This window comes from Podarcis liolepis, assembly GCF_965112155.1.
Source record: "Podarcis liolepis genome assembly, chromosome: 4".
Lineage (NCBI taxonomy): Eukaryota > Metazoa > Chordata > Lepidosauria > Squamata > Lacertidae > Podarcis > Podarcis liolepis.
Window position 1 is genome coordinate 41,834,315 of NC_139558.1, and position 27,525 is coordinate 41,861,839.

At 43.1% G+C, this 27,525-nt stretch overlaps 1 protein-coding gene across 4 annotated transcripts in view; it reads left to right on the forward strand.

Moving 5' to 3' along the window:
• NHS (NHS actin remodeling regulator) overlaps nt 1–27,525 on the forward strand; it is a 236,975-nt gene that overhangs the window by 171,668 nt on the left and 37,782 nt on the right. The window contains exon 1 of one of the 4 annotated variants that reach the window (XM_083501795.1): nt 15,482–15,579. The exons of the other annotated variants lie outside the window; for them this stretch is intronic. Coding sequence (XP_083357921.1) covers nt 15,528–15,579 — 52 coding nt within the window. The 5' untranslated portion in view covers nt 15,482–15,527. Of the gene's footprint in view, nt 1–15,481; nt 15,580–27,525 lie in introns of those variants that run through there. 4 annotated transcript variants of the gene reach the window in all.

The window sequence follows — 27,525 nt, forward strand, 5'->3', positions numbered from 1 at the left end:
AAACAAACAAACAAAAATCACCAGCAGCAAAACATTTATACAGCAGGACCAAAAGCATGAGGGTGTTGTAACAATATAATACCTGGAAGAATAAAAAGGTGGTCACCCAATGCCAAAAAGGTGAGTACCAGGTGAGCCTCCTTGGGTTACACAAAGAAAGTGTAACTTATATATCAGCAACAGGCATAAACGTGGTTAAAAAGTTTAACACATTTTTCGACTTTGCTTTTTGCAAGTTGGTGTATATTCTCAGCCAATCAGCAATAAATATAATTTTCTGTTATGAATTTTACTTAATAGATTCTCCAGTTGTATAGATGATAGATAGATAGATGATAGATAGATAGATAGATAGATAGATAGATAGATAGATAGATAGATAGATGGTATACACATTCTGAGGACCTCTATTGCTTCTTTGTAGCTGACTTGTACATTCAAGGCAATCTTGGTTTTAACTGAAAGGCATTAGTGATTGATTGATTGATTGATTGATTGATTGGCTAATGCAGCAATCAGTTCAAAACTTTTGAACTAAAATGATAATTATGCATTTATCTATTGAGCATTGGTCACTTTAAAGAATCAGAGCATTTCAAAAGGCACTATGAGAAAGTTAACAAAACATTCCATTAAAAGATAAAATCCATTTAATATATGGCAAAAGAACCACAGCAGCATTAATAATTATAAAAGGCTCTGCTGATTAAAAAACAACAACCCCAAAGTCTTCACTTTTGGGTGAAGCTAAAGCACGAAGGTGTCTTAATGAGTCTTCTAGAACAGAGAGTCCCAAAAGGTGAGTACCACTGAAAATATGCTCTGCCCCACCTCACTTTTGAAATTATTTTACAGAGTGGCTAGTTGCTTCAATTAATTTGAAGGATTTCACAAAAGTTTATATAAAACAGCGCAACTGTGAACTCATCTACTACTTTAAAAATAATGTCCCTGTGAGAGAAACAAATCTAATAGATATTTAGATTTGCTAATAGATACTTAGGGGGGAAATCAAGGAGATATTAGAAGTGGCATTTATATTATTGCTTGAGATAACGCTACTAAAAAGAAATGGCTCCCCTTTCCACTTCACCTCAAGAAAGCCATTCCCCAGATATTGCTAAACGAGTCACCTTTTTAAAATGCAACCTGTGTTGTATGGCTGTACAGCAGGTTCAAAAACTTATTTGCTTGCTTCTGTCCTTCTCAGACCCCTTGAGCGGAATTCCTAATGCGTGGCCTTGGAACGTTTTCCTGCCTCTTTAATGACTTTGTCAAAGGGAAATATTCAACAAGTAAAAATTTGTCCTTAGCCTCAACAAGGAGAGGAGCTGTACCTACCAAGCTCTATAGCTAGAGGTTTTAAAAAGAAAAATGGTTTGCATTACAATATTCTGGTCACAATGGATGCAAGCCAAAGGACCTATTGTGGCATTCCAAAGAGGGAACAAGCGAACTAGCTCCAGCCCCAGCCCTGTTACCTTCTGCGTGTTCCCATCTGCAGTAGGAAGGTTAGGATAAGCAGTGAAGCCTCTGGTTTGGAAACCTGATTTCCCAGGGTTCCAAAACACATGAGAGGCTCCACAAGCACAGGAGACTTCCTCACTGCAGAAGGTGCCCTTCAACCTGCAGGTGCCAGTGAGTGTGGTGGCAGAGTTTAGCATGCCTCTGAAAAGTCACCCTTCCTTGCCTATTTAAGCCCAAAATGGAACACATGATTAGGGCTATAGATGGCCATTACATCTGAACCTGCTTGCCATTCAAACCAGGGTTGATCCAGGGTTTACAATCATGGTTTGGAGGGCAAACCATAGTTGTGGTTCAGATATAATGGCGAATGCGTGGGTGAGCTTTGGAACTAAACCTTGGCATGAATCAACCCTCTGAGCTCACCCCTGTTTATTAACACAGGAATTGCTTCCATGGTTATGGAAATACAAGACAACCCCTGCACCTTGAGATGTGATCTGCTATGTCTAATTCAGAAAATGTTTAATTTTTAAACATGTTGATAGTCTCATTGATTTGAGATTTTTTAAAAAATACAATAAATTCAATCTACTGTGCAATCCAAAGCCTGTCTCAGCAGAAGTAAGTCAAATTCAGTGGGAATTTACTCCCAGGTCAGTGTGTATAGGATTGCAGTCATAGTCACATACAAACCATTATGCTCAACCTTAAATTTATGCCATTTTAAGCTTAGAGTGTTTTTCCGTGGACAGTGCTGCCTGCACTACCAGGGTGCACTCCTGCTGACCTGAAACTGACCTGGTTTAGCAGCCTTTGATGAAAACAGTGTGCCTGGTACCTTGGAGCTGAATGTGAACAGCCATAAGGGATTTTTAGAGTGGGGTTACAACTCGTGTCAGGTTGACCTTTTCCGAACCCATCCTATGGGGGGGGGGGGAAATACAGTCAAAAGTAGTATCAGGCCAAACCCCATCTGCCTTGGTTATAGGTTATCTTTTCACATGTGTGCTCTGAGCTTTGATGACACCTTAGATTAGAAGAGTTGGTTCTTCAGATCTCAGGTGTTGGTCCCCTTGACAGCCAACCATAAAGCAAGCTGCATGCTTTTGTGAATTCTGTTGAATCATCTGAATAATAGCATTAAACAACTCTTGATGCCAGCTCAGTGTCCTAGACTCTGATTCATAAGCTCTGCTTTCAGGAACAAGAAACCAAATGAATGTTTATTATTTCCTTAATTGCTGGGTAGAGGTGCAACATTAGATTGGACTAATGACTTTTTTTCTTGCTTCTTAAAAAGAACTATTCTGGCTTTACTGTGTTGTAACTGGACTTTTCCACAGGTGGCCCACTAAACAGGACCTCATAGCACCAGGTGGTGAACAGTAGTCATTTTCTGACACAAATGCAGAAAGCAAAAAGAACCTTTACCATCCCCCAATAATTTCATGTGTGGTTTGCATACAATGTTCTTCTACAAAGGAGGAGAATACTCATAAGAGATTTCCACCCATCCTCAATTAAACTTCTGTTGCTGTACCTTCTGTACAGAACATGTGTAAGGGTCACAATGTTTTGCCATTGCCATTCACGTTTCAAAATTGGGATGGGATGTCCTTGGAAAAGGATTGGAAGTCAAATAGGGTTTCTCTGTGTTGTCTATATTTGCTTTCCTTTTTCAGACATAGAGCAGGGCAGGGGATCGTTCACAGGTGAGATAACCTGTTATTAAAATCCTGAGGAAATGCATTCTGTGTTCTATGCTGACCGGTGCTATGCTTCTCTTTGGATCGGACTCCAGAGCTCACAGTTGTGGCATGGAAGGCACTTATCACAGAACACAGATACATCCTCTTTGGAATGCAGCGTAGAGTCACTTCTGGAGATAGCTGATCACTTCAGTATGGGGCTACTCCTATCCCTGTCCCTAGCAAAATACGTTAGGTATGAACATGGGTTCTCTGCTACCATTTTCTGAGCCAGCCACCTTGCTATTGAGGATAGCGCAAGGCAAAGGCTAGGCTACCTAGGGCCCAGGAGAAGGACAGGTTAGTCTCTCCTTTGGCCAGAGTTGTCACACAGGCTGAATCCTTTTCTGTGGCTCTCTGGATGCTGCCAGTCCACTCTCTATGTCCTGACCACCCATCTGGCAACCAACCACCTCGTTTGTTGTATGTGGTGAGAAGAGGTAGAGAAGGCATGGGGTGGCATAGACAAAGAGAGGAAGGGCTATTCAGTCATGTGATGCTGGAAACTCCACCTACTTTTGGCTGTGGCTCCACCCACCACCTGATCTGTTTCTGCCCATGATCAGTTGCAGCCCTGACTGACTTTAACCCTCAATCAATGACCTTTTCTCAGAAAAAGGTTCCTCACTGCTGCGCTAGAGGAAGACTCCCATTGAGGCATGAAACATTTGGATCCATCCTAAAGAGTGTTGGGGAAATAAAAGCGGAGTGCTGAAAATCTCTTGTTATTGTTTTTGCTGGTGGGAAATCATAGACATCGAAACAAATGTTTTCCTTTCTGAAACAAGTCCCAGTGGGTTTTGATTAATGATGGTTTTGGTTGTTGTGGTTATTTAAGTTTGGCTTGTTGCTTGGTCAGTTTCCAGCACATCCCTTTGCTGAGATGCTGGGAGCTTGTAAGATGGGGCATGGGGAGGCCATGATCTTGTTTTCAAGAAGCAATTTCTCTGTGACTCTGAAGACCAAACTTGTCAAACACTGATCAGAAGAAGGAAACAAATGCCTTGGGGTAGGGCGAGTGGCCAGGGCCTTCATGGAAACATTTCTCTCTCTCCTTGCTTGATGGAATCCATGGCTGGCCAACAGGAAATTGTGATTTACATTTTCAGCACACAGAAAATTACCCTTCTTGCAAGCACCCTGCCCTCTGTCTAAAACTAGCTGAGGATGGCCTCTAGCTATTAACTCTGATTGCCACCCCCCTGATAGCCTCTCTGGTAATTTAGAGGTGGGTAATTAATTCTGAACTAAGAATGCGCCTGGGAACCTACACCTGGATAAACTCAGCTGAAATGGGCTTTCATGTTAAAAGCCTTTTAATACAGAAATGAGCTGGAGGGGTGTTTCATTTGTTTTTGTTCTTGTTGTATGTTTTGCCCTCAGTCCTGCATTTCCTGCCTGAAAGCAGGAAATAGTTGAACAAGCTAAGGATCTTATGAGAGAGGCAGAGACCTGAATCCCTTTCCTGATTTGCATGTTGCATTCTAGCTCTTATTTACTTGGGTGACTGTTTGATGCACAACCAACACCTCTGGTCTGCGCTTTCCTTTTTGACTGAATAGTCTGAGATTTCTGAGAATAAATTGGGAATTAAAGTCATCAGATCTTAAGGAAAGGAAAATTTGTGTGCGTGGAATAAAAGAATAGACGACCTGTGGTGGGAGAAAGAGCTCTCAAAATTCTCCTGCCTGCAGAGCAGCCAAAAGCAACAAAATATTGTTACTAAATTCTGCAATCTTATTGACAACCCAAACTATATAGCTGGTTTCTCTTTCTCCCCCCCCCCCCCCGGCATGTTCTTAGGTTCTACACCACACTGGGGACTCAGCAAACAGAATTTTAAATGTGTTATAAGCATGCAACACCAGATGGTGCTGTAGAGCACAAAACTTTTCTATGTGATTTTACATTGGGGCCCCCCTTTTGTTATAACAATTTAATTTATGACTTATTTATAGTGGGGTTTTCCTGTGTGTAGATCCACTCTGGGTTAATTGAAAGAATGGAGTTGGATTTCTCATTAGCTGCAGAAGATCAGGAGAGGGGGTTCTTCTTTCCTGATATGAAATCTAAAACATTTTTTAGAATGCCATTTTTATTTATTTATTTATTTATTTATTTATTTATTTATTTATTGCTTGCTTGCTTGCTTGCTTGCTTGCTTGCTTGCTTGTGTTTGTATGCCGCTGTTCAGCCAAAAAGGTTCCCACTGTGGCATACATGAAATCAAAACTAAGACACTCCCTACCTGTAGGCTTACATTCTAATAAATAAGTAGATCAGAATACAGGGCTTTCTTTTTTTTCCAGACGGAACTTACCGGAACTCGATTCCGGCACCTCTCAGCTGAGTGCCATTCCCATTATAAGAGAACAAGGGAGGTGTTCATGGCGAGTTCCATGAAAAATAGCACTGTGAAACTACCAACACTCAAGGGGAAAGCGACCAGGAGGCAAGAGGAAAATAAAAACTCAAAACTCAGGCACCGATTTCTAGGCAGTTGTTCCTACATTGACCAGCTGGCATAGCTGACAAAATGGCTGCTCCCAGTTGAGGGAGAAGAGGCCTGATGGAGCTGGCCTGTTGCAGCAGCAGAGCCAGTGGAGTAAGCTCTGCTTCTCTGCTCTCCCAGTGCTGGAATGGCTGCCTCCAGATAAGAGCTTTCCTGATTTGATTTTTATTTAATGGATAAGCATGTGCATGTGATAATAACATCCTTACTTATTCAAGTCTTTGGGGTGGAGGGGCAGAAAAGTCAAACAAAAGGAAATAATGTGTTGATAATTTGAGAGATGGCACTGATAGTGTGGTTTTTTATTTAAAAAAAAAATCAGTGAGCAGTGAAGTGCTGACTTGGAGCAATATCTTCATGTATGTATATATTCGATGTGAATCAATTGCTCTCTGTCACATCATCTGCGTTTACTGCTTTCAGAGACGCAAACCGCCTATCTATTGCCATCTAGTGGCTGAAAAGCAAGTTCTTCATAAAAGGTAGAGTGATGGTACCCAAAAACAGCAGTTGTGTAATACTGTTAATTAGGAACAATTGGAAACAATGCAAAGTAGTTCATCCTGATAAAGGACAACTGCTGTTTTTTTTCCTAACTCCCCACCCTACCTGCCCTTTTTGTCTGCTTTGGAAAAAACGATTGTATCTTTCAGTCCTGGTTTTCTGGCCATACTCAAAAAGTGGAAAGGAGTACTCTTCCAGTCAGAAATGTGATCCAGCTATTTAATCAGAGGACCACAAATTGATAGGAGAGAGTGCAAACATTAGAACTCTGCTGACCCCTTAGAAAGCTTACTCAAGCTTTCTCAGAAAACAAGCCAGTCTTGGAGGCCTAATGGGGACGCTTGGAGTGTGTTTAAATGTAGACACAAGAGCTACACTTTTCTGCAGCAAGCAGTATGCACAGCATTCAGTTGCTAATAGGTCTGACATTTCTTTAAAGGGGGAAGGGAAAGAGGGCATGATAAAAGTCTGTTTTTGTATATGAAATTACTGTGCTCAGTTTAGTATTTTTTTTGCTGAGTAGACTAGAATAGAATAGATTATTCTTAGGTCTACTCTATATTTTTGGGTCCTTCCAGGTGACCTGTTTGTTGAGCATCCTGATTAATTTGCAGGGAGACATTTGCTCCTGAATGAACATTCATTCTGATTTGTTTGTGGGGAGGTTAGATGATATTAAACTCAAAGCAAGGATTATTCCACACATTCCAATGTGTTTTCCTGTCACTTTCTCCATGGCAAAAACTCGGATCAGGAGGCCTTGAGCAACAAACCTGCTTCCCCAAAGATCTATTATAATTGTGCAGCCTGGATTTCCTAGTATGTGATTGAATCCCAGCCAAAAAATAGTGACGGTCTGGAAGTGCCCTGTGTGTGTGTGTCTTACACTGTTTTAAGGAATGTGTTAAACTGAGAGCACTGCAGCTGCTGTTTATTTTAGCAGCTCAGAATATAGCAGTCTATAACATGCGACTTGCGGATTTTTTTTGAGATAATATTAGAACTGTGTGGCGGAAAATACTTTGGGTAGAAACTGACAGGAGGTTGAGTTTGCATGCAAAAATGTGTCTGCATTTGTATTGGAATTGTGATAAAGATGGCTTTTTAAGATCTCTTGTTGTTTGCCACCTTGGACTCCTTTGGGAGGAAGGGAGAGGGATATAAGATGAATGAATGAATGAAGTCTTTGTGATGCCAGGGGTAAGCTGCAGAGGCTGTTGTGTGTTGTCTCGGCACTAGCTTCAGTGCTGGTTGCGCCAATAAGAGAAAGAGCCTTCTCTGTGGTGGCACCCAAATTGTGGAAATCCTGCTTCAGAAACTTAGTCTTCAACTATGCATTGCATGGGGTTGGACTAGATAACCCTAATGGTCCCTTCCCACTCTGCAATTCCATGATTCTAGGTGAGGGCTTCTGCTTAGGCAAATATTTGCTTTGCCTTCTGGTTGATTTCTCTTTTAGTCTCCCTCCTGTGTTTGCTTTGTGATCCCTCTCTGCTGTCCTTATAAATTTAAAGTATTGCAAACCACCTTGAGCACTGTTGTCAGAGTGATAAGTTGGAGCAATAGTTCCATAAAAATAAATATAATAAATACATTTTCACATGTCTACTCCCATACTTTTGGTAAGACCTGGTCATGCTGTATTCACTTAACAAGAAATATCCATGCCATCACATCCAAGATCCAGAAGGATCCAAAAAAGAACAGAAGTGGGTGATCAGTGCAGTTGTATTTCTCCATTTTTAATTATAAGGTGTTGTTAGTCTCCTATTTTGGATATATAGCTGCTGACACTCAGCACTCAGAATCAGTCATATTTATTTGTTGGTGTTACGGTAGTTAGTTCAGCACCAGACCTGAACACAAACCTGAAGCTAACATATCATACATAGTGAAGCATGGGGAAAGAACTCCCATTAACCTAACATTTATCAGCTTATGTATTCATGTAATGTTGGTGCTTTTGATTCATATTTGATTCTTACACCCCCAAAGACCAGTAGACAAGGTCTGGATTTTTTCAGTTTGTGAGTCGACCATTAGGGAGTTGCTTGAATGTGTTGTCCATTCATGTCACTGTTACACGCTGCTTCTGTTCCTACATTTTCATTTCATAAATCCATTCGTGCAAGCTGCGTTTCGTCTACCAAAAAAGTCATGTGACGTGGGAGCCTTCAGGGATGTATGCAGCTGATGCAGCATAAACAGGCAAGTGGGGTGTCCCTCATCAGGGGTCCTTGGCTTACTAGCCAGCTTCTGTCTGTGCTTGCTACCAACTGCCCCATCCATCCCATCTTCTTTCCATCACTGGCAAATGCAGAAGGTTTATGCAGAGGGAGGCGGAGCAGGACTTTCCTTCATTAGGAGCAAAGGCAGCCCTATTACACTGAGTCAGATCATTGGTCTATAAGGCTCAGTTCTGTAGACGTTGACAAGTAGCCTCTCTCCAGGGTCTCCTACAGGAATCTTCCCCTTCTTCATCTGGCTGTGCCAGAGACTGGATTTCAGAACTTGCACATGCAGAGCATGTTCCCTTCCCCTCTGCTGTGACACCTTCCCTGTGGCTAGGGCATAGGACAGAAAGTCAAACAGGTAGACATCTAGCCCTCCAGAAGTTTTTAGGCTGCAGTTTCTATATACCCAAGCATAGTCAGTGGTCCAGGATGATGGGAATCCAATGTCGTCTGTTGTGCACCAGGTTCTGGAAGCCTGTACAAAACAGATTCTCATTTGCAGTTTCTTAACTGGTCTGGACAAATAACAGACAACCCCCACATTTCTCCCACTGAGGCACAAGTGAGAGCTCAAGGGGCCAGATGTGTGCTGCTGTGCATCCTTCTTGCCGGAAGATCTTGCTGGGGCATACGACTCTGGTGATTTGTCTCATAGGCGGTCATTGGCCTTCAGCAAACCATTGTTTCTGAGCCAGACCCTCACAGCTCCACTGCTTTACAGAATCACTGTTAAGAGTTCTTTTATATATACAGTGGTACCTCAGGTTAAGTACTTAATTCGTTCCGGAGGTCTGTTCTTAACCTGAAACTGTTCTTAAGCTGAAGCACCACTTTAGCTAATGGGGCCTCCTGCTGCTGCCGCACCTCCAGAGCACAATTTCTGTTCTCATCCTGAAGCAAAGTTCTTAATCCAAGGTACTATTTCTGGGTTAGCGGAGTATGTAACCTGAAGCGTATGTAACCTGAAGCATATGTAACCCAAGGTACCACTGTAATGGTTTAATGCCAGCTCTTTGTTTTTCTCTTTGCTGGAACATAATGTACAATAAAGCAATAGTTCTTTTAAATACAACTTAAAAGTAAGAATGTGCAGTATGCTAAGAACGTAACTACATCAGCTAGGTGAGGGATGCCACTCTAGTCATATGCTTGGAGGAACCACCATGATTTTAACAGGTGTTGAAACTCCATCAATGCTGGAGCTGCTCACATATGAGAGGGGAGGGAATTTTAGAGTCAGGATGCCACAGCGGAGAATATCCTCTTGCAAGTGGCCACACACCATCTGAGGACTGTGGCCCTGTGAGAAGAGTATCTCCCCCCATGATCTCAGAGTCTAGCCAGGGGCGTAAGGGACCAGGTAGTCTTTCAGCGGTGGGGAGATGAAAGACTATGACTATTGGCCATGGTGGCTGCAGATGATGGGAGTTGTAGTCCAGCCACACCTGGAGGACCACAGGTTCCCCACACCTGAAGTACTGTGAGAGTGTACATGAACATTCAGGGGATGAATGTGCTGTATAAATTATAAGCACCATTTTAAAATGTAAATAAAATTCATCTATTTTTAGAAGTCTATGAATAGGAGATTATTTGAATCTAACACACAGAGGGGGAGCTCCTTCCAACCAGTGAACAGATTATAAAGAGCCCAAAGGAATTTAGGGTGGGGGGGGGGATTTATACCAACCAGAACAACTTCACTATAAACAGAGACTGTCTTTGTAACAAGAGTGGTAATTAGCAAATTGTATACTGTAGTAGTGGGTATGGCCTGAAATAAACAACCAGCTATTTAACAAAAAGAAACAAGAAGGTTGTTTCTTTTCACAGCTGTGTTGTTTTCAGAATTCTGGATATATAATTAAGCCAGTATTAACCGAGTTTCTGCCTTATACTTGTTCTTTGAAAATTCTGTGGGGAAACCTTCAAAATCTACAAACTCCAGGCCTGCATTTATATCACCAATGAGTCTTTCTAGAGCAGCATTTTTTTAAAAAATGTATCTGGGGCACAGGGTTAACATGGGAAGGCACATTCAAATCATATACTAAAAAATATACATGCACAGTTTTTATTTTATTTTATTTCATTTCATTTCATTTCTCAGCTCCCGGAACAAAGGAACAGGCAACATCTCTGCAAGTACGAAATAATCTAGTTAAGACTTCGTCCTCAGGCCCCTCCCACTGCTTTCCCTAAAGTGTCAATCAGAGCTCAAAGATGGGTAGGGCTGTGCTTTCTGGGCAAGAGTGGTACTTCTGGGATTTCCTTGTGGAATCCCTGTGGAATCCTTAATCTCTCCCTTGAGATGATGTCACTGCCCATATATGGGCAGACAGAAGGATCAATGCTGTCTTCCCAACCTGAGGGGCATAAACTGATGGATGAATCACTGACAGATGTTGGATAGACAGAGGCTTATTTTTTCAAGGCTTATTTCAATACCTCTCATAGCACACAGGTCAGGGATTCCTCATTGAAGTAGAGAGAAGTTCAAAAGCTCCAATGTGACATGATGATTATTTTTTTTAATGCTTCCTTTTTATCGACAGCTTTGACTAATACATAGAAACAGAAACATAATCACATACAATTTTGACACTGTATAATTTATTATTTTTATTTTTAAATCAAGGAGCCAACTACATCTGTGTAATTCTCTTATTTGTTCAAAGACCCTGATGGCTGTCCCAGCTGGATTGATCCTGGGATCTTCAACATACAATGCAGGAGCAATTGTGATAGTTTTCGGTCTATAACAGGAATGCAAATCAAAGCAGGAGAGTTGGTAGATATCACATGCTGGATCCAATGGTGGCTGCTGCCCATTGCGTCTGGTAGGGCAGAAGGTGAGGAGGCCAACGGTAGGTGGCGGTAGAGCCATTGACAGATTAGCCAACTAATTCTACCCCTGCTGAGTTCTATGAGGGCAACACTGAGACTAAGGAGGAGGAAGCCGATTGTCAGAGCCACCCTTTGGACTGGTTGTATATAAGAAGCCAGGTGGGTTCACAAGAATCAACACTGAGGTTGGTAGAGCAGTGGCTCATTTGCCCTAACGGACTAGCCTCCACTGGCTATGCAGCTGACAGAGGCAGAAAGTAATGGGTGAGGAGGGCATTAAGCAGCTAGTTGTACCTTTGATCCTATGTGAGCAGCATGCCTGCTTTTCCTTATTAGTAATACAGTGGTACCTTGGGTTACATATGCTTCAGGATACATACGCTTCAGGTTACAGACTCCGCTAACCCAGAAATAGTACCTCGGGTTAAGAACTTTGCTTCAGGATGAGAACAGAAATCGTGCTCCAGCAGCGCAGCAGCAGCAGGAGGCCACATTAGCTAAAGTGGTGCTTCAGGTTAAGAACAGTTTCAGGTTCAGAATAGACCTCCGGAACAAATTAAGTACTTAACCCGAGGTACCACTGTAGTAGTAGTAGCAGTACCCTGCCCATCTGACTGGGTTGCCCCATCCACTCTGCTTCCGACAGATACAGAAAAGCATAATAAGACATCAAATATTTAAAACTTCCCTATACAAGGCTGCCTTCAGATGTCTTCTGAAAATGATATAGCTGTTTATCTCCTTGACATTGGATGGGAGGGCGTTCCACAGGGTGGGTGCCACTACTGAGAAGGTCCTCTGCCTGGTTCCCTATAACTTCATTTCTTGCAGTGAGGGAACCACCAGAAGACGCTTGGAGGAGGACCTCAGTGTCCGGGCTGAATGATGGGGGTGGAGATGCTCCTTCAGGTATACAGGTGCAAGGCTATTTAGGGCTTTAAAGTTCAGCACCAACTCTTTGAATTGTGCTCAGAAATGTTCAAATGAACTTCCCTCTTGTTTCTGTTTTTTAACTTCTTTGGTCTGCTTGTTATCCCCTTTCCATTTATCACCTATCACATTTTGTTCATATGCGTTTTCTCTGTGTTTTCTTACCCTTGTAATTTCATTTCTGAAACCCTTTGCTTTTTGAATCACTCACAGTTCATATTTTACTTCTTCTCTGAGAGTGAGTGTGCAGCCAGGCACCCTTTAACCCCCAGCTAATCTGCATGCTGAACTCCTGAAGGTTCAGATGCAGAGTTAGGCAGTGAAAGGGAAGCCACTACAGATACTGACAGCAAACCCTCTCCAAGGTCGCCAGCACACTAGAATTACCTAATCAAAAAGTGCAAGACCTTTATGTCCTCTCCCAGTGACACAATCCACATTAAAGTTGGAGATATTCACTCGTGTGTGCCCTTGGGCAGTTTCTACTGCAGTTGAAAACTGCAGTAGAAACACCCTAGAGTTAAATACAGCATGAGCCAATCTTGGTGGTAGCAGAAGAGTCTCATAGTGTGTGGCTGATATCGTTGTGTGATTATTCTGCCCAGCTGGGGAGTTTTGCACTCATTTTTAATAGTGGCAATAGTCGTGCCAAAATAAACCTAGTTTATTGATGGTGCTGGGAACTGTAGCTTTGTGAGAGGTAACCTACAGTTCCCAGGTTTCTTTGGGGAAGCTATGTTTCATAAATGTGCCTTAAATATATGGTACTGATGGACTGGTGATGAATGAGCACTTTCTTCCTCCTCTTTCAAGGTTGAAGTTAGAATGGCAAGACAAGGATGAGACCAATCTTTTCAAAACATTGACTAAAGGCTTAGGGTGAAAGATGTTTCACAGGGATGTTGGGCTAGTCTCTTAAGAGGCATAAAAGCTAAAGAAAGGATGTTAAAAATCAATCGATGTTTTACAAGGAAGCAGTGTAAAGGTTTTAGGGCTGCAGTAATTATGTCACTGTGTGTGTCTGTGAGATGGTAGCTCCTGTTTCCTGAGTGTGTTGCCTCCTACACAGGAATGCCCTAAATAAAAAACAAACTCCATAATGATTGCACTACCTTGGCAGTGCCATGAAGACACAATATTGTTGCCTTCCTCTTCACTGTCATTGTCTTCTCCTTTCACACTTTGCTCGCGTTGTACTTACTATGTTGAAGTGTGCAGAAAGCAGTGACCAATTGGACCAACAAACTCAGGGCGTTATGAGTATCACAAGGAGAGTGTCTTCAGGGGGTGTTGACCAGAATAAAAGAAATTCTTCTGAAGAAAATACGTTGCCCCATAGTAGAGGTCAAGGGTGGCGTGTGGAACATAATCTGTAGGGGTGGACAAATGTAGCCTAGCTCATCTCATCATGTTTCCATTTGTGGACATCTTAAAAGTTTATCTTGTGGCCCATTTCTATGTATATTTTTTTAGGATACTTTCTGGGAAATTCTTTAAAAACCTGCGCAGAGAAACGGTCACACACGCACACACACCAAAACTGTATGTATGAAGGGTCATTTTACATACAGAAAGACGCCTGCACCCATGGTGTTCAGATAAGGGATGGGGGACTCTGTCTGTTGCATGTGCAGGTATATGGGAAACGATGTGCAGTCACTTCCTGAACTGTTTTTGAAAAAAGTGGTTTACCTAGGACAGCAGAGGTGCTGCACTTTCAAAGCTGTTCTAAGAAGCGTTAGAATGTTAAAACAAGGCAAGGGAGAGATAGCAAGCTTTTGGATTACCTTAAGTGCAGTGAACAAACCATCCCCCCCCCCCCCCAGGTTCATAGATCTGCAGACAAAACCAAAAATCTACATTCCGTTCCAGGAACTTGCTCAATGAGATGAATGAGGGGTGTGGCGGAAATTTTCTGACATGTCCACATATCTGCATAGGTAGCCAATATTGGCCTAAGTGAACAGATTCCATGTGGTCACCCAGCAGTTTTTGACCACCAGTAGATTGTAGATTTCTTCTCATATGTTCTGGGAAGTTCTGTGGGAATTCCCACCCCCCTTAGCCAAATTGACCTTCCCTCCCCTTCAAGGAAAGGTGATTTTCAGCCCTTTTGTGCCTTATAGTTTCCACCCAGCAATTAGACCGTTCATGACCACCTTCTGAGCCTATTAAGATGTTCTCCTGAATGCATGTGATTAAACGTGGGAAGGGGGTAGGAACACACACACGCGCACACACACACACACACACACACACACACACACACACACACGCCCTGCTCCCAACATCCCAAGGCATGCTGGCTCCATTTCAGACCTTCCTCCATTGAGAGCCAATGCCCTCAGGGATATGGAGGGGTAGGGACTGTGTGTGCTTCCTTTCCTCTCTCAGCCCAAATGTGTTCATCCCAAATGTCTGACCATGACAAAATATGGGGAGAATATTTAGAAAGAGATGGTAGCTGGGGTTTTTATTTAAGCTTATCATACAGTTTTTGCACTTCACAGGTTCCTTCATCCATTGTCCCCAAGTGACGAAAGAGTTGTGAAATGCCTGCTTTGAAGGCTCAATAGCCCTTAATGTAGAAAAGAGAGAAAAAGATAACCCTGAGCAGCATGCCAAAGCAGGAAGACGGGTTCCTCTCCACCCCTCACCCAGATTTAGAGTTTGGTGGTGGAACAACTCTGTCTCACTTTGCAGAGAACAGGCCTTCAAGTTAGAATGGAAGCAGAATGCCAGCACATAGCCTGGCATGCTAAAGGCATGAGGATTTCTGCCAGCGTTTCCATTAGATTCATTGTTGTGAACGGCCCTGTGATCTTTGGGTGGAGGGCTGTCTACAAAATTAAATAAATAAATAAATGGCCCCTGATGGGTCCAATAGTCTGAACTCCCAAAATAAATTTCCAAGCATATACCCAATGTGATGCATGTTTTCTGGTAGTAATGTACACATAACAAATCCATGTCAGTAAGTTGTGCTATAGAAGAATAGGGCCATCTCTCTCTCTCTCTCTCTCTCTCTCTCTCTCTATATATATATATATATATATATATCAGAGAGATCTGCATAGGCTACCCATACACATATAGTGATTCCCCTTTGCTGCCAGTGATACAGCTGCTGCTGCTGCTGCTGCTTCTGACTGACTCTGACTCTGACTGTGCTGCTGCTGCTGCTGGGAGGGAGGGAGGGAGAGAGGATGCAGTATCAAGCACCTGCCCTCCATTAGGCCATTGAGACTTATCAGGGATGGGTAGTGCCTGGCCACATCGTGGATGGGCAAATCCCAATGCAAGCTGCAGCGGTACCCAAGGAGAAGATGCACAGGTATGGATTGGGGAGGTGGAGGGGCGTGGAAATGGGTGCCCATAGCAACCAGCAGCCCAGCTAGCTATGCAGCAGGCCTTGCATTATAGCCGGCCTGCTTTGCTGATGGTTTTGTGGCTGTAGAGAGGGTGCCATGCAGTCAGCTTCTCTGCAGTGAGTGTCAGCAATGGAATCGGGGTCCTCTCTCTCTCTCTCTCTCTCTCTCTTTCTGAAAGTCCCTTTTAGTGATGCTTTAGACTAGAGAATGAAGGCTTAGGAGAGCAGCAGGGCGGGGGGAAGAGAGATGCTTCCAAGTATTTCTGCAGTGTGCTCACAAGCCGGCTTTTTCCTCTCTCTCCTGTAGCTTTGCCGGTCAGAGGATTTTACTGCAACATCTTCTCGGCAGATAAGATAGGCAGGGAATGCTAAATGCAGCCCCAGAATGCTGAATACCCTATGCATTCTCCAGAGGAATGTTCTGGATGGAGCCATGCATTGCTTGCAGCCAGTGCTTCTTTGCACAGCTTGTGATGGCAAGCAAACTAATCTGGTTTCAATAGCATAACAATGAGACATTTTGCTTTTCAGCAAATGCAAGGTTATAAAAATCCAAGCAGTGCTATGTCAGGCCAGAGTCTTTGTGTAAAACTGCCGGGATTCAGACTTTGGCATCACTTGAATTCAATAGATGAGCTCACCGCGGGTAGCTCCCATTCAGAATTATTATTTTTCCCAGTTCCATAGTAAGAGTTGGAATCATGTATTGGTGATGTAATATCCAGAGGGGAGGAGGATAAAAAAGAAGATATGTTGCAGTTCTGATACAAGAAAGCTACAACACACAGAGAGAGGAAATAAAAGTGTGTTAAATAAACACACACAGGCAGAATCCAGGCAAGGCAATTTTCTCTCACTGCTGTTTAATGATGAATTTGGTGTGGCATAATCTGTGTTTTATGCATCCTAAGATTGGGACAAATAGGATTTCTTAAGAGATCTCTGGATTTTCTGGGGCCTCTTGACAGTGCATTTTAGCAAAATGATGCTGCAGGAGACTTAACAGAGATGCACTTGCAGTACTGCACTGACATGGCCTGATGCAGAACCAGGAACTTGGATAGTCGTGTTTCATTGGCCAACTCGGGATGATAAGTGTAGCAGCTTCAGCTCTTTTGGCAAGTGAATGGGGGTGAGGACTAGGGAAGGGAGTGAGTAGATCAGCAGTGACGTCATTTTTAACCAGTTCCTTACACAGTTGGGGAATGAAGTTAAAAGGAAAAGCTGCAATCTCTGGGTGACTCTATGCATTGGCTGGAGAATCTAAATGAGCAGGAGTTTCCCCAATGGTAATACATTTTATTTCCTATGTTAATCCACTCCTTCTAATCCTTTTATTCTGGTTAAATCAAATATTTTATTTTATTTTATAATTGCAATGTGTTTGCTTGTGGCTTCTTAAATTTTTTTTTGTCTTGCATTGCCTTGTAAGTTTTATCTTAGCAGTCGTAGTAATGTGTTGCTCCTTTCTGTAAGAATCACTGACACTGGCTCTAAGAGTTTAGTATGCAGCATTTATGCTTACCAGCAAGGTATGGAAATGCAGAAGCTGTCAGGCACTGAGAAATCTCTGGCATGGGAACAAGGCTGTACTTTTCAAATTGCAGGTGGAAGGGAAATTATTTGGGTATTAAAAGCTCAAAGGAATGGCACTAAATCTGTCCTTTAAAAAAAGGGGGGATTCACAAATAAGAAAGGAAAATGTATTTTGTGTGTGTGTGTGTCCTTAATAGAACTATTCTAATAGCCTAAATGAGTACTACTATCCATGCTGGCCCCTTTCCCCAGAGCCTGCTTCTCTCCCCAGCCCTTCCATAAAAGGGTATTGAAGGTGAGGCTGCCCTTTGGCCATTCAGCCACACACCTGGGATTTTCTGAGTGCTTGCACCTAAAAATAAAATGCAATGTTCATGCAGTAGTTTCTGCTAAGGTCATTGTAAGGGGGGGGGGGGGATGTCAGACATGGTGGAATGATTGAGCCAAGATGGTGGGCAGTTGCTAAGTGGTGCTGGTCTTTGCAATACTTCTGCTACTTTGGCCGATTCTCCCTTTTTCATGGTTTATTTTTATTTTACATTATTTGGTCTGACACAAGAGCTGCTAATAATGCCTGCCCTGTAAGCCCAATTATGATTTGCAAAACTAGTGCTTGAATCCTCTCTACTCCTCCTGCTGAGGTCTAGATCTGTTTGCTTCTTACTCTGCAAAGGCACAGAGCTGACTCATAGAACCCATTTGGATTTGTGTTGTGTTGCTGATATATATGATACAGAAAATGCCAGTCCATTTATGATGGCAGCAGTAGCTAAGAAGTTAGGAAGGGCTTTTGAGGTGTGTGTGTGTGTGTGTGTGTGTGTGTGTGTGTGTGTGTTTACCTTCACAGGAATGCAAAAGGCACAGAGGAAAAATTATGAGCACAATAAGAAATGGTGATCGTGATTGACAAATCCTCACCACTTATCCAGGATGCAAAATATTGGAGAGGGTTGTGAAATTCATTGCCACCAGTAACCATGCTCAGTAAAAAGGCTGGCTTTGCAGTGATTATGATAATGTTAGAGGCTTGTATCACAGCAAACTCTTCTTTCTGCAGTGTGGTGCATTGTACGACAGGGAGTGGATGCCCCCTAATCGTTCCCTTCTCATATCCTCAGTTGCCCTTGGAAGATAGAACAGTATTTTTATTTTTATTTTAAATGGTCGGTTCAGAGCTTAGCTTTCAGGTTCCTGTTCTACAGAGGCACCTGTGTTGCCACTTGCTGATTATAATGAAAGCAATAAGAAGGGGCAAGTGTGGTTGCATGGTGACTGAATGGCAGAGGGCAGAATGAATGAAGGGGCATGAATGTGGGAATGAATGAAGGGGCAACCTCAGTGGGTTCTACCTCTATAATGCAATTCCCCACCCCCCACCAAATGCTATCTATAGTTAAATAGACTTTGACTTCCCTGTGATCTTCATACCTCTAGTTTATAAATGATCTGTATTATTACATTCATAAATTAGGTTGACAAGCATTGTGGACGTGGCATATGGAATAATTAATCTGGCTGTGATGGAAGAGTACAGGAAACACTAGGCAATGTTCCCTCACAAATATGACACTGCACAGTCACCTGTAGGGGGAAAATATCCCTTGGGCATTGGGTGTTTCTTATACCAGATGAGCCCATTGGTCCCTCTAGCTCAGTATTGTTGACACTGACTGGGTTTCAGGTAGCAGTGTTTCCCAACCCTCCCTGTTCTTGCTATTTCAGTTATTTTCAGCATTGATGATACAGAGTTCTTGCTACTTGACATTCATGATACCAATATTGTAGATCTGCCCCTACACGATCCTGTTTATGAAAAGGATTGTATGCAGAGTGGGGTTTATATTGAGTAATATCTATATCTATTTCTATATCTATCATCTATCAATCATCTATCTATCTGTCTGTCTAATCTCCTGTGATTGGTGTTGCAGCAGTAACTGAGGGTGCTCAGTGGAACATATTGGTGAGAAACTCAGAAAAGTATAAAAGCTTAAGGCTGGAAAAGAAATAGGAAACCAAGTACTAGGATGTGCTCATTGGCTGCTCAGCGTAACCTCAGCTGAGTATCTGCAAAGGAAGAAGTCATTCCAGGTTCAGGTCTTTGCGAATGGGCAGTGCAGGAGCAATACATATTTAGAAATTGGTTAAAAGACACTGCATATTTTCTATGCCTAGAAAAACCATAGTTGCCTGTGTGATTAACAGCCTTGCAGAAGAAACATGGATTGTTATTGTAGTGATATTCAGGAAGGTTTCTGAGGACACCAAAAGAAGGCTTACCACTAGCTCTTGAACAAGTTTGCTTGGATGAGCTATACATTACACATGATCAGTTGAAGTCACCTGAGGACTGAACCACTTCGGGGGGAGATATATTTTGCACTGCTCCCCCCTGTAAAAAAGAAAATGCCCAAACTTGTGAGATGGGAAATAGCTTGTCAGGGAGAAAGGTTTAACTTATGTGCCTGCTCATTGCATGTAGGGACATTTGTTGTTTTTTTAATATGGCCAAGCATTGAAAAAAAATAAACCACCTATCGGTGGTAGTATAGTCTGAATTCTGTCACTTCAGTCCAACACATTCAGTGCAATGTCTATAATGGTCATGAATCCCACTGAGTTCCATCTGATAAATTAATTATCATTGTTTTTGCCAGGGGTGAACCTGATTCTTCACATTTAGACCCAACAAAACATTGCCTAAATGTTACTTCATGTCACGAGAACTGCTAACCCAGGAAAAGATGGCTTGGTATTGAAACCTTAGTGTCATGACCCAGAGTCCAGCAGTCGGAGGCTGCAGAGTCTCTAGCTAAGGAGCCAAACTAGGTGTTGGGCTCTGAATCTGCTATGGGAGACCAGGAGACAACGGAGGCTGAGGAAGCCAATGCTTACCATTGCACCTCACTGTCCAGCAGTGCTGGGATGTGGAAAAGGCCCATTAGGCAAGTTGATGGACTGATTCACTGAATCCCACCCTGTATTAATAGTGGAGAATATGATCTCGTACTTTAGTAGCATCTGAAATATTTACTCCTGCTCCATGATACTGGCCGCCATTTTTGCCCCTGGTGTTAATGCTTAGCCTTATTGGGCTACAATGAAATATGCTGAACGGCTGCTTACAAAAATATCTGTCTGATAGCAATGATGACACAATTCCCACAGATGGAATTGGCTGAAACCTAGTCAGACGAATGGTTCTAATAATTTACAACTGAAAAGAAAAAAAACTGGACTATTAATTTTTATTTTTTTCTGTGAATTGGGAATAATGCAACATTACTTGAATTCAGTGGCTGCAAACCTTGACCCAGCTTGTGGAGCATAGCATAGGAGCATATTTTGGGAAGCCAGGCGGGGCAGAGCCAGGAGGGGTAATCTGGGGGCACATGCTTAAAAAGGCTTAGTCTTGCTCTCAACCTCGATTGGGTCAAGTTGCTCACTTGGAGCTATCCATGGTCCTGCAACCTCTGAGCTGCCTTCTCCATGAGATCTGGTATTGGGACAGAACATAGAACGTAGGATAGATTTGCATGCTCATTACCATGTCAAAGTTTGTATTTTGTGTTTACACTTGTTTCCCCCCATCACACATACAGCTATCCATGGTGTATGTGTGATTTTATAGAAACATTAGCTGCCTTACATTGAGTCAGACCAATGGTCCATTTAGCTCAATGTCTCTCCAGCTGTTGTTGGACTACAACTCCCATCATCTCTGACCACTGGTCCTGCTAGCTAGGGATGAGGAGCGTTGTAGTCCAACCACAGCTTTGGATCTAAGTTTGAGAAACACTGGTCTACACAGACTGGCAGCAGCTCTCAGCCAGGGGTTTTTTATAATCCTACCTGGATATGCCAAGGATTGAACCTGGGACCAAAGCTCTACCCCTGAGTGATGGCCCTATGGTTCAGCAACACACAGCAAGGTAGCACAGCATTGATGAGCAATGGATGTTTTTTTCATAGTGATGTCCGTATCTTTTACCTACAATATCAGAAGGTGCATGCTTCTGAATGTCAGCTGCTGGGAATCACAAGTGATTCAGGTCCTGCCTATGAGCTTCTCATGGGCATCTGGTTGGCCACCGGGACAACAGGATTCTGGGCAAGGTGGACCTTTGGCCTGATCCAGCAGGTATGTTGTTAGTCCATTTTGGAATGGAAGCCAAACGCTGCCAGTCACAGCTAGCAGGGAAAGGCATGCTTAAACTAACCAGAGATTAAACTCAATCTATTCTCTGAATCATCCTAGTGTGCTTCACAATATGGTTTGCTAGTTATTATTTTACCTGTCCACGGGCAATGCCTCTTAAACATTCCTAATCTTAAATTAGTGTCACTTTACTAATGGCATAAGAAGGGCAGGATTGACTGCTATCTTCACATTTACGGTTCCACAACTTGCCCTCCAATGGTCCTATTTCAGCCAGGACTGCCATGTTTTTCAGAGTGCCGGCCCCAGGGAAAACGCCAACCTCCAAATGTCCCAGTTGTCAGGATGCATTTGTCTCTCCTTCCCTCCCTCCTCCTTTTCTACCTCAGCTTTTGCATTGTAAATGTCTGTGGTAGCTAAAACTGAATCCCAGCATAAGCACCATCGCAGGCGAGCTGCCTAGGAAGGTGGAATGTCTTGCACGTTTTTTAGGAACCTAATTAGTTATGGAGATACTGAAGTATCATTGTCACCTAACTGGTAGGGGTTTTTTTGTTAGAGGCAAACAGTAGTAGTTGGTAGATCGGGGTGGGGCACCTTGCTTACCTGCTTCCCAGCATGGAGGTGATTGCCAGTAACTGAGGGCCTTACCCCTTTCCCTCTAGGTAACCAGCAGTGATGTGCAATGTTGGGAAGCCAGGTGAGCAGTGCTACCCACCTTGCCTGCCACTGCTGGTATGAGTAGGTGGGAAAAGCCATTAGGACAGCGATGGAGCATTTGCTTTGCATGCAGAAGGTCCCAAGTCCAACCCCCGACATCTCCAAACGTGGCTGGAAATGTCCCCTGTCTGAAACCCTGCAGTGCCGCTGCTGGCCAGTGTAGGCATTTCTGAGCTAGATTGACCGATGGTGTGACTCCAGCATCATTCCTATTTTTCTTCCCCATAAAGTACAGGCAACTCCCAATTTACCCGGGGGTTACATTCCAAGGCACGGCACATTTAAGTGAAATTGCGTATATTTGAAACACCATTGAAAAAGCCTGCAAAAGCCCCATTCTGTTCCCCTGCCCATCCCGTCCCTTTCTGTGATGTTTTTGGATCGCTTCCTGGTTCGGCACGATGAGTGCACGGTCATGCACTTATTGGACACGCCTCAAACAGTTGCTGCCTGTCCTGCAGTACTTTCTGGTGTACTCAAGAACTAGCCTCTTTTATTCTGAGTCACGCAACAGGTCACAAAATAAAATGTTAAAGTTCTGTTACACTTTGCAGTGTCTCTCAGATGCCTGTCAAGTGCAGAATCGCTTGCTTCCAGGGCTTTAATTGGAACTCGCCAGAACTCGGTTCTGGCACCTCTCAGGTGGGCACCGTTGCCATTCTAAGAGAATGAGGGAGGTGTTCACGGTGAGTTCTGGCACCTCTTTTTCTAGAAAAATAGCACTGCTTGCCTCCAGTAAATGTAAAACTGCATACTACAGTGGTACCTCTGGATGTGAATGGGATCCATTCCGGAGCCCTGTTCGCATCCTGAAGTGAACGCAACCTGCATCTGCACATGCGTGGGTCGCAATTTGCAGCTTCCGTGCGTGCGCGTGACGTCATTTTGAGTGTCTGCACATGCGCGAGTGGCAAAACCTGGAAGTAACGCATTCCATTACTTCCAGGTCGCCATGGAGCGTAACCTGAAAACACTCAACCTGAAGCATATTTAACCCGAGGTATGACTGTACAGTGGTACCTCGGTTTACATACGCTTCAGGTTACATACGCTTCAGGTTACAGACTCCGCTAACCCAGAAATAGTGCTTCAGATTAAGAACTTTACCTCAGGATGAGAACAGAAATTGTGCTCCGGCGGCGCAGGAGCAGCAGCAGGAGGCCCCATTAGCTAAAGTGGTGCTTCAGGTTAAGAACAGGTTCAGGTTAAGTATGGACCTCCAGAATGAATTAAGTTCTTAACCCGAGGTACCACTGTATTTATTTTGAATTATCGGGGGATAGCTCAAATGGTAGAACGTAAGACTCTTAATCCTAGGATCATGAGTTTGAGCCCCACATTGGGCAAAAGATTCCTGCGTTGCTGGGGGTTGGATTTGATGTCCTTCACAGTCCCTTCCAACTCTGTGACTTGTTTCCAAACGGAGGCATTTCCTGAGTTTTATCAAATGAATGGATGTCGGCTCTGTCATGGGATTTTACCCTGATAGGTAAATGGATCCTTCAGGTTCAGAAGTAGTATACCTTGGGATGGTAGCGGGGTGGAAAGTGGGAGAAGGCCTCCTTCCTTCCTGCCCTGCTGCAGGCATCCCAGAGTCCTCTGGCTTGCTGCAGTTGGGAACTGGATGCTAGACCGGGCCAGCCTTCGGCTTCTTGCCACATTTGAACATTTAACCTCAGCCATCGATGCGAAGGTGGGAGATGCTGCAGACCAAACAAATCTTTCCACCAGGTAGGAGGCCACCTAAGTGCCTTGATGCAGGCAGGTGTTTGTAACCGTGGAATCTTAGCACTCGCAGATTTTATTTATTTGGGCATGGCACAGGCTATCAAAATTTATCTTCCAAATGAGGGATGTAATTATATTTTGATAAAGATCCGGCAATCCAGGGAGAATGAAAAGTTAAGGGTTGCTGGGATACCAATGACTCTCGCTTACGAGGAGGTGGCTGTGTGTGGAATACTAATAGGCTGGGGTTGCCCAGCCTTCCTTATCTAGACTTTTCCAATAGTGTTTGATAACGCGAGCAATCGAGTGCTGTTATTCTGGCAGAGTGATTAAAGATACGACTTGTCTTTTATGAATGAAAAGGTGACATGCGCAACATGGAAAGCAAAGATACGTCCTGCCATTTGATATATTGTGAGCATTCAAGGGTTTGGCATTATAAATTGTGCCTGTATTATTGAGGCTGCAGAAATAAACGTGTGTGTGTGTGTGTGTGTGTGTGTGTGTGTGTGATTTCATGCTTCTGGTTTCCAGGGTGTGGCACAATGCTTAAATTCTGGAAACACACAGAAGAATAAGGATGAGCAAAGGACAAATGAATTTATTCCTTCTTTGTATTTTCCTGCTTGTGGCCAGATACCATAGGCTACCACAGCCACCACAGCTGTTCGGTGGGGTGAGGCTGCGTCTGGCCACCTCCGCACTGATTAATGGCAAGATCTTGTGAGATCTCCCCTGAAATCAGTGCCAGTGCCGGCATCGCTTCTCTGCCATCACCACAGGCAGCAGCGGCCGGCACTTCCTGATTTGCCTCAAACAGCAAAATGGAATCATTGGCCCTGACCACAGCACATCTTATCATGATTAAATTTGTTACCCATCCTTCACTATCGGATGCATATGCCATAAAGAAGGAAGGGGGATCTCAGGCCCAGATGTGGCCCTTGGGACTTTCCTTAGGCCACACCCCTTCTCCTCAGGCCACGCCCATCACATGTCCTGCTTTGCACCCTCCCTGCCTGATTGCAATGTGCCCTTGAACTCCCATAATGCTTTGTGCTTGCCTGCAAGGAGACTAAAGAGGGGTGTGTCTGTAAAATTTATCTCAGTGCACAGAGGTAAAATTGGCATGAATTGCTCTGTCCATTTTTGCCTCTGATCCCACCCGCCACTGGCATGTCCCACCTCACAAGGTTGTCCAGAAGGGAAAGTGACTATTGGGCAGAAAGGGGTTCCCCATCCCCAACACAGGATGTATGGAATGCAAATCTTTGCTAAGTGGGGCAAGCAGTAACAAATTAATTTGTGGTCTGTGGTTATCAAGTCTGTTAATGAAAATTGAAAATCCATCACAAAGAAATGCCCAAAGAGTGAGAGCATTTTAGAAATGTATCCAGTTTTGGGTTGTATAATTTAGGTTTCAGTCCTATGTACTTCTCCAATTGGGAGCAAGTCCCATTGAGGACAGTGGGATGCACTGCTAAGTCAACATCCAAAGAAGCAGGCCATGAATGTTGAAATAAAGAGAGATGGGGAGACAGAGGAAGAGTCACAAGGGACCCATCCTCTCACCGAAGTCAGGGTGAAGGGGAAAGGATGCCTTTCAGATGGATCTATTTGGTTCTTACTCCTATTTCTGATTCTCATTCCCACCAATTAAAACTTAATTTTAAAATCTCAGTTCCTCATTCCGGAAAGAGACATTCAAAATAGAGTTTTGGGGAGGGGAAGCAAATGTCCGCAATTCAGTCTGCTCCCAAGCTTCCTGAGTCGACTAGGAACATATAAAGTGGATTTCTAAGTGCATTTTGGAAGAGCACAGTGACAAACCTTCCTGCAACTGGGAGCCCTTCCTTATCAGGGTTCACAGTCCTAAGGAACTTCACCCATAATCATAATTTAGACCTGGAGTGGCTAATGGGTGGCCTAAAGACTGGGTCAGTGCTAGCCAAATCCTTTTTTGGCTACAAGTCTGTGATACAAGTTCACTAATCATTTCATTGTCTTTTTGCAATAGAGTATGACAACTTTTGTAATGTGCTGTGCTTTGGGCTCTACTGCTCTAATAAATATATACCACTTAATGGTTCCATAGTTGTTAAAAATGACTGGGTGGTCTCCCTCGAATACTTAATGAACAACATCCTCATTATGAATCTCAGCCGACCATAATTGCCCTCCTAGTTGGCAGACTTAACAGAGATGCGAAGAAGTGTGATAAGTGCTGAACACAGATTGCCATGTGGTGGCAGTGCCTTCAATACAAAGTTCAGGAATAGAGATTGCTTGATGAAGCGCTCTGGAGTAGCTGAATTTCAAATAATAATAATAATAATAATAATAATAATAATAATAATAATAATAATAATAATATCATCTTGCCCAACTGGCTGGGTTTCCCCAGCCACTCAGGGCAGCTGACTGCATATATAAAGCATAGTAAATTATCAAACATTAAAAACTTCTCAATACAGGGCTGCCTTCTGATGTCTTTATGTAGTTATGTAGTTCTTTATCTCCTTGACATCTGAGGGGAGGGTTTTCCACAGGGAGGACGCTGCTACCGAGAAGGCCTTCTGCTGGTCCTCTGCTTGGTTCCCTTTAGGTAGTTAAGTAACTTTTGTAATTTATATATTGCAAGGATTTCTCAAAGGGAAAAACAAAACAAAACATTTTTTGCCACGCTGTATTGTTGCCAAATCTTGTGACTGTCTCTTCACGTGAAGATTCCTGAACAAAGATGATACGGGACACTTCTGAAAATGTAATATGACTGAACCCTAGAAACACATGGTAGAAGACTACTGTAGTAGTCTAACAGAAGGTATTATACTCTTAGTTATGTATTAAAATAACGCATCAGAGTTCAGGTTTAGATGCAGGCAGTAAGTCTGCAAATATATGGCGCAGTCATCCACAGCCATCCAAAACTTTTATCATCTTGCTGTATCTTCAGTGAATGCTCACAGCACTGAATGTATGCTAGAGCATTCTTGTATTTTGGACTGGCTGTGGCTAGGGATGGATGGACAAATCTATAAGTTTTGGTTTCTGCCAGTTTCTCATTTTTCCACCCTTAATTTCAGCATCCTCCTTTTCACAATCATTTCTCCTGATAGATGGTTTTTGTTATGGAATTTTACCTAATAAATGAACATTCACAAGCTATTTTCTTCAATACAGGGTAGCTTTGTAAGTACTTTTCACTACAACATGCATTTATGTGCACTATTTTGGTTAGAGAATTGCATCGCCAAATTTTGGAGGAGTTTGAATTTCAAAGGATAGCTGTGTCTCAGTTCGCAAGTTGAGTTGGGAATTTGCACATTAGTGCAATGAATTCCTTCCCCTTACCTAGCTTTGGCTGTGAGGGAAAACATTCTGCAGAAGAAACAGGTGGAGTGTGTGAATTGCATGTTTCTTTCCTTATTTTGTTGGTGTGTGTGCTTCCATTTCTCTGCTGCTTTAGAAGAAAGGTTCATTGGTGTAGGAGGCAAGCATCATATTTTGTAAGTCAACTAATTCCCAGCTAGTCTGCTTAGCCACAGAAGTAGAGCAACAATAGAAGGCTTTCTCTGTAGGCAGTTACCTTGTTATCCACTGGTAGTCCAATAAAACTGAGGAGAGCTCTGACACCGTGGTGACCTTCCTGAAATTCTTTTACAGCCTTTGCTTTGGGAAAGGCCTGTTTTGTTCCCTTGTTCCTTGTTTGTGCCAACATTTGTATTTGATCTCTTGCTGGTTGTCACTAGTAAGCCAGGACCTGA